Source organism: Vicia villosa, linkage group LG1 (assembly GCF_029867415.1).
Source record: "Vicia villosa cultivar HV-30 ecotype Madison, WI linkage group LG1, Vvil1.0, whole genome shotgun sequence".
In the NCBI taxonomy this organism is placed as follows: Eukaryota; Viridiplantae; Streptophyta; class Magnoliopsida; order Fabales; family Fabaceae; genus Vicia; species Vicia villosa.
The window spans coordinates 131,166,644-131,173,831 of NC_081180.1; the positions used below are offsets into that span (position 1 = coordinate 131,166,644).

The 7,188-nt window shown below is 31.1% G+C and overlaps 1 protein-coding gene across 2 annotated transcripts; it reads right to left on the reverse strand.

The window, feature by feature from the left end:
- Positions 1-1,870: 1,870 nt before the first annotated feature.
- Positions 1,871-3,155, reverse strand: LOC131616892 (F-box protein PP2-B10-like). 2 transcript variants are annotated; one of them, XM_058888346.1, is made up of 4 exons: positions 2,957-3,155; positions 2,745-2,863; positions 2,182-2,585; positions 1,872-1,998 (listed from the first exon to the last, which is right to left on the reverse strand). In XM_058888346.1, the coding sequence occupies exons 1-4, from the start codon at positions 3,077-3,079 to the stop codon at positions 1,988-1,990; spliced, it is 657 nt and encodes a 218-aa protein (XP_058744329.1). In that variant the 5' UTR covers positions 3,080-3,155; the 3' UTR covers positions 1,872-1,987. The 2 variants fall into 2 exon arrangements, with proteins under 2 accessions (XP_058744325.1, XP_058744329.1); XM_058888342.1 differs by having other exon boundaries at positions 1,871-2,585.
- Between the last annotated feature and the right edge of the window lie 4,033 nt (positions 3,156-7,188).

The following is a 7,188-nucleotide window of genomic DNA, read 5'->3' on the forward strand; positions in this document are numbered from 1 at the left end:
TTAGCACTTTATTTTCAACATTAGCAGTCTGCACTAAAATGATCATAATTGGAGCTGTGGGAATCCGATTGACGCGTTCTAATAATCGCCGGATAGCTAAGAGAAAGAGCTACAACTTTCATGTTGGAGTCAAAGGCAGATTCAGAATGCCTAATTCCCAAAATCCCGTTTAAGTTGCAGCATTAGTTATATTTTAGTTTTGCGGTTTTTTATGTTTTTGACCCAGTTGAGTTATGACCCGATTTAGTTGTTTCACTATCACCTATGTCTGGCCGTACACTGTGAATTCACGTTTGACTATTCACAAAAATGTTTTCGAAAAACTTGTACGAATCATGAGGAACTAATCCCCTAAGGCAAATTCTGCTGGTTACGATTTCCGCATACTTTGAGGTTTTTAATCTTTAATCCAATTTCTTATCCCTTTCAATATTAATCTACATGTCTTGTTTGTTTAATTTGAGTTATATAGAATACTATTGATTTATACCAGTTGATTGATGTCCCTTTATGTTTATCGTATTTTATCGTTGCTTGATCGTTAAACTGCGTAAGTTAGAATCACATTTGCTTAATTCGTGATTGTGATGATCTGTTTGCTTAATTCGGAAAATAGGAATGAAATCTTATAATATCAATTTCGCTTATTAATTGGTGTTGTAATCGGTAGGGGAAAAGAGTCTTCTTAGGGGATTGATGTTTTATAACCAGTGATAAGTTGGTACCAGAACTAGTAGAATTGTCGTTTCAGCTTATTTTGATAATCACTTATTTAATCACTTTTTCTTAATCGAAACCTAAAACCAAACCCCCCTAATTCGATTTATTGTTGGTTAGTAATAATCAAGAATCTTTGTGAGAACGATATTCGAGTCATTGTCGCTATACTACCGTTTTATAAAATATTCGTTTTTGATCAGTGTGCGACGACGGATCATTGAGATATTGTATACATTACCAAGCACCTCCACGAAGGATTTTTTTGGCTTTGCTAAGTTGGGAGAAGGGGGCGGAGGAGTGTTTTTGTGGGTTGAAGTTTCAAGGAAAGAGGACTTGAACGGATTCCATGGGGGTAAGGTTAATTTAGGTCAACAATGTTTATCCGAGGAAACATTACAACTTGTGTAATACTATTGAAATAAGTGATCAAAATACCCCATATTTAGATAGCAAGCTGTGTTGATCTTAAAGATGCGTTGAACAGTAATACCTGGTTGAGTGTTGTCAAGACCACTCTTTTCAATGATGTTTGAAATCAACCTTCTATAAGGTATTTCTCATGACAATGTTTTGTTTTTCTCCCATTATGCCTCTTTCCCAAAAATTGAAAATGATTTTCATAAAAATTAGCAAATATCTTTTATGCATACACCAGATAATAGAACTTTGTAAATTATTTATTGTTATGAATAAGTTGTTTATTTATTAATTTTAATATTACTTAATTATAATTAGTTATATATTTTAATCATATCTAATTTTACTCAAAGACATTTATATTTTTTTATAAATACATTTAAATTTTCCATAATTAATTTATTTATGGTCAAATATTTTAAAATATATGAGACCGACAATAAAAATGTTTTTCTTAGTTAAGAAGAAATTAAAAATAGATAAAAAATAATTAAATAAATATAAATAGTCTATATTCCATAATAATTTATTTTATTTCATTAGTTTGTAATACTTTTATCTATTAATTTTTTTAAAAAATTTATTATGGAGAGTACCTAAATATATTAAGTAATTGGTATACTTTATTTTATATATTTTTGAATTATCAAATTTTCTCAAAAATAAAAATTATTTCTATCTTTTAAGAATTAAAACAAATCCAGCAATTTATTCAAAAAATTACTATAAATTTTTGCTCTTAACATAATAATCAAATTCATCAATCTTTCAAATGCATTTTATTCAATACATAAACTTCTTGAATAAGAATAAGAAAGTGCACAGTAAAGTGATTTCTTTTAATGATAATCTAATTCTTAGGTCTTATTTCTATTTTTTTTTTTTTTTTTTGGTTTATAACCACCGGTTTAGTCCGGTTCGGGGGAACAGCTCTGGCATCAAGTGGGTCAAGCCCCCTCCCGATCGCAGTTGCGAGGGATCGAACCGTGGTTCTCCCTACCAAGTCCAGCGCCAATCACCACTGGACCAACTAACGATTGGTAGGTCTTATTTCTATTCCTTCAAGAATGAAACCACATTTTATACGACCAGCCTTAATCTCGACAACACCCATCTGAATGACTTCATCTTGTATGCCTGAACTAAAGAACTCTCCAATCTCGATCTCCAACCACCCATCACTTCTCAGTTTTGGACTCTCTAGTCCTGATAACTCATCATCTCGTTCCTTATCAAAGTTTGGATCTAACCAAACTTGTTTTGTAGATATGCGGTCTTCAAATTTATCTATGGTTAATTCCACAGGAATAACATCAAAATCACGGGGATCAATCAATTTGAACACGAGAAATGCTGCATATTGAGTATTTGAGGACAAAATATGTGTGTTAATTTTCCCATAAATTTCAAACCACCACACATAATTTAGCCTAGCAACTTCTTGGAATCTGTTAAAACAAGAATAAATGGAAAAATCAACACATTTATAAATTGAGAAGATTATTTAAAATAGATCTAAATAAGCTATGAATCACAGATACCCCGATGCAGTTGTAAGACACTGATACATATACAGACAGTCTTTTTTAGAGGTAATAAGAACTGACCTAGACTCAGGTAGAGTTATCCAATCCCAGTAGGTAGGAGTGTCACCCCAAGCGATGGAGAGATCCCTGGCACTAAGCATGTATATCTTTTTACCACTTTGTTTCTCTAACTGAATACTCTAAATTATAGTATAACACTATTTGATTAGTCAGAGTTTAGGAATTAGGAATTAAAGAGTCAAATATTTAATATATAATAATGAAAATGATACCTTTTTACCATTGTCGATAATGACAGGATTGTTTGAGAGAGTAAGATTGGCAATGCATTCGTCTGGAAAAACCTCTATCATGTTTTTTTCTTCTTCAGTCTTCGTTTTCATCTCTCCCGCCATTGTTGGTATTGTTGGTGGAGTATGCAATATGAACTATGAAATAGATAAATATAACCTTGAAAAATTGTTTGATTTCTTATGTTTTGTGCCGTTCTTAAATAGAGCTAAAAAGTAACTTTTCATTTTATTTTATATGATTTTTAGGAATAACTTAACCATTAAGAATACTAATTTTTATACTTACACATATTACTATACTAAAAAAAATATTATAATAGGCAACTATAATACCATAAATTATATATATATATATATATATATATATATATATATATATATATATATATATATATATATATATATATATATATATATATATATATATATATATATAGGGGACGACTCAAGTGAGAACACTTGGTTATTATGAGAAATGAGAACAATGAATCACGATCATTAGATTTTGATTTTGTTGATTTTAATGGTCTGGATTGATTTCTCTTTCTATGATCCTTAGTATTTATTTTAAATCAAGATAGAAAGAGAAACCAATCCAGACCATTAAAATCAACAAAATTAAAATTTAATGATCGTGATTCATTGTTCTCATTTCTCATAATAACCAAGTGTTCTCACTTGAGTCGTCCCCTATATATATATATATATATATATATATATATATATATAGGGGACGACTCAAGTGAGAACACTTGGTTATTATGAGAAATGAGAACAATGAATCACGACCATTAAATTTTGATTTTGTTGATTTTAATGGATTGGATTAGTTTCTCTTTCTATGTTGGTTTAAAATAAATACAAGATCATAGAAAGAGAAACCAATCCAGTCCATTAAAATCAACAGAATTAAAATTTAATGGTCGTGATTCATTGTTCTCATTTCTCATAATAACCAAGTGTTCTCACTTGAGTCGTCCCCATATATATATATATATATATATATATATATATATATATATATATATATATATATATATATATATATATATATATATATATATATATATATATTTGCTTCCCTTTTTTGAATTTTAAAAGTTAGATATTTTTCAATATATAGATATAAATGAAACTATTAAATGTTGTATTGAATTATTTGTTGACTAGAATAATATATTATTATAATATGAAGATTTCTTTGCCACTAAGTTATTTGATAAAAATATTATATTTTAGGTAAAATATAATTCATAATCTTTTATATTTTAAAAATTAATTTTATTCATTTGAGAGATAATTTTAATTTTATTTTTAACAATAATAAAAAATTTCGTCTAAATAGACACTCCTATCTATTATGTATGCTTAATTTTGATTTTAATTTTAATTATTCTCATGCTAGACGTATGATAAGTATTTATATCATATATTAAAAAATTTTAAGATATGTATTAATGTGTAAATTTATTAAGTTTTGTTTAATATATATTGTAATTGTGATAGAAATTCAGTATATTCATATAAAATAATTAAAATGTATAAAAATAAAGATAAATTTATCTCACATTTATTAAGCTCTATACAAATACATAATACATAAGACAAACTAAAGAAAAAAGTTATCTCACATTTTATTAAATAATAAAAAACATAAGACAAACTAAATTTATTTTATATTTAATATTTTCAAAAATCAATTTTGGCAGGAGTATAATATGTCATAAATGCTTATATAATTTCAATTAATTTTTTAAAATTTAAAATTTTTTATTCTAAGAAAATGAGTTATCCTAAAATAAGTTATATTTTAGAATAATAAACTAAAATTTATCCTTTTCAAATTTGAATGGGTAAGATTCCAGCAAATGAAATATAAAAGGCAAAATTACCATTGTGTTATCATTTTATTTTTCTATATCAATATTTATACACAAAACACATGCAAAGAGAATATTGTGTAAATTTTTCTTTTTAATAAGTCAAACTTGTATTCATAGAAAGAGTAACAGGGGTACTCAATACAAGCAAAAGAAAATATATGGTGGTCGGTGGACTGTTGTAGTGTTGGAACAGATTTGTAACGTTAAATTGGAATAGAAAAACGTTGTGATTTTATTGATGTTTGGCTTATCTTAAATAGCCTAAGTACAACTGACTTTTAGGAACCACCTACTACTCAGCTCTCCTATAATATAGGACTGAATTATTCAACTAAAGACTTAGTAAAAGCCTAACAAACTGATTTATTCAAATACAGACTTAATAAAAACCTTAACAAATCCTTCCCTAAACTGCATGCTGAAAGCAGGGCAGTTTAATTAGGAACCTCCAGCACACCTAGCATCTTCCTTAATCTTGTGAATGTCTCGAGCTTAAGTGGCTTGGTCATAATATCGGCTATTTGATCTTGTGTTCCACAATGTATAAGCTTCACTCTTCCTTCTCTAGTTTGATCCCTCAGATAATGAAATCGTATACCTCAATGTGCTTGCTTCGTCCATGAAATACCAGATTCTTTGACAGTTGAATTGTAGAACTGTTATCACACCTAATCACAATACAATCATCATGATTATTTCCAATCTCGTCAAGTATTCTTTTCATCTAAATTCCTTGAGTTGCACATGATACTGCTGCTATGTATTCTGCCTCTATGGTTGACAGAGCAACAATGGGTTGTTTTTTCGAACTCTAGGCAATGGCTCCTCCACACATTAAAAAAACAAAACCTGATGTACTTTTGCGATCATCTAGATCACCGGCATAGTCGCTATCTGTGTATGATAGCACTTTCTCATCTCCTCCTCGCCTGTATAATATTCCAAACTCCATTGTACCTTTAATGTATCGGAGTATCCTCTTTACTACCTGAAAATGTTCTTCAGTAGGTGCAGACATGTATAGACTAGCAAGACATAGAGCAAACATCAAGTCGGGTCGTGTAACCGTAAGGTACATTAGGCTGCCTATCATTTGCTTGTAGAGCGTGATGTCTACCTCGGCTCCTTCTCCTTTCTTTGAGAGTTCCACACCCGGTACTATGGGATTGTTTACTCCATTGTTGTTCTTCATACCAAACCTGCTCAGAATATCTCGTGTGAACTTTCGCTGACACATGTAAATTCCCTCTTCTTTCTGCAACACTTCTACTCCAAGAAAATACCTCATCTTCCCAAGATCAGTCATATCAAAGTTTCTTTTCACTGACTCTTTGAATGAAAGAAACATTCTTTCATAGTTTCCAGTGTTGATTAAGTCATCTACATAAACACTGACAATCAAAATATTACCTCTGTTTTCAGTTTTGATGAACAAAGTGTGTTCGAAGTCACACTTTTCGAATCCCTCTTCAGCAAAGTACTTTTCAATCTTGCTGAACCATGCTCTTGGAGCTTTCTTTAGCCCATACAATGCCTTTTTCAGCCTATATACCTTCCCTTCTTCTCCTTGCTTAACAAACCCTTGCGGCTGCTCGACATACACTAGCTCACTAAGCTCGCCATGTAGGAATGCACTCTTTACGTCAAGTTGGTAGATGTACCAGTTCCTTTGTGCCGCAGTTGCTGTAATGAGTCTGATTGTATCCCACCTTGCAACTGGTGCGAAAACTTCAGAATAGTCTACTCCGAACCTTTGAGTATATCCCTTCGCTACTAGCCTGGCTTTGCATTTATCTACATCTCCATGCTCATTAAGTTTAGTTTTAAAAACCCATTTAACACCAATAGATTTCATACCTTTTGGCAGTGAGCTCAACTCCCATGTATGATTGCGTTCAATAGCTTCAATTTCTAATTGCATATCCTTTCTCCATTCTGCATGTTTTGCTGCTTCTTCATAGGTTAATGGGTCTTCTTCAGAGGTAAGGACTTGAAAGGCTTGGGTCTCAATGAATATTGCTTCTTCTTCTTCCTCCGAAAGCCCATCTCCAGAGACATAGTCTTGGAGATATACATGTTGTCTGACTTCTCTTCTCGCTCTACGCCCTCCTGCAGTTGAGCTGTCAAATGAGGAGCTCTCTTGTTCTTCATGACCTTGCTCAGGTGTGGTGTCTACGGCTTCAGGGAAAGAATTCTCCTCATGACCTTCAGTATCCTCCCCATCATTCTCCCATGTGAGTACATTAGAAGTTGTAGTCACATGATCATTGTTCCTTCCCCAATCCCAAGCTCTATTTTCTTCAAACACAACATCTCGGCTGATAGTGA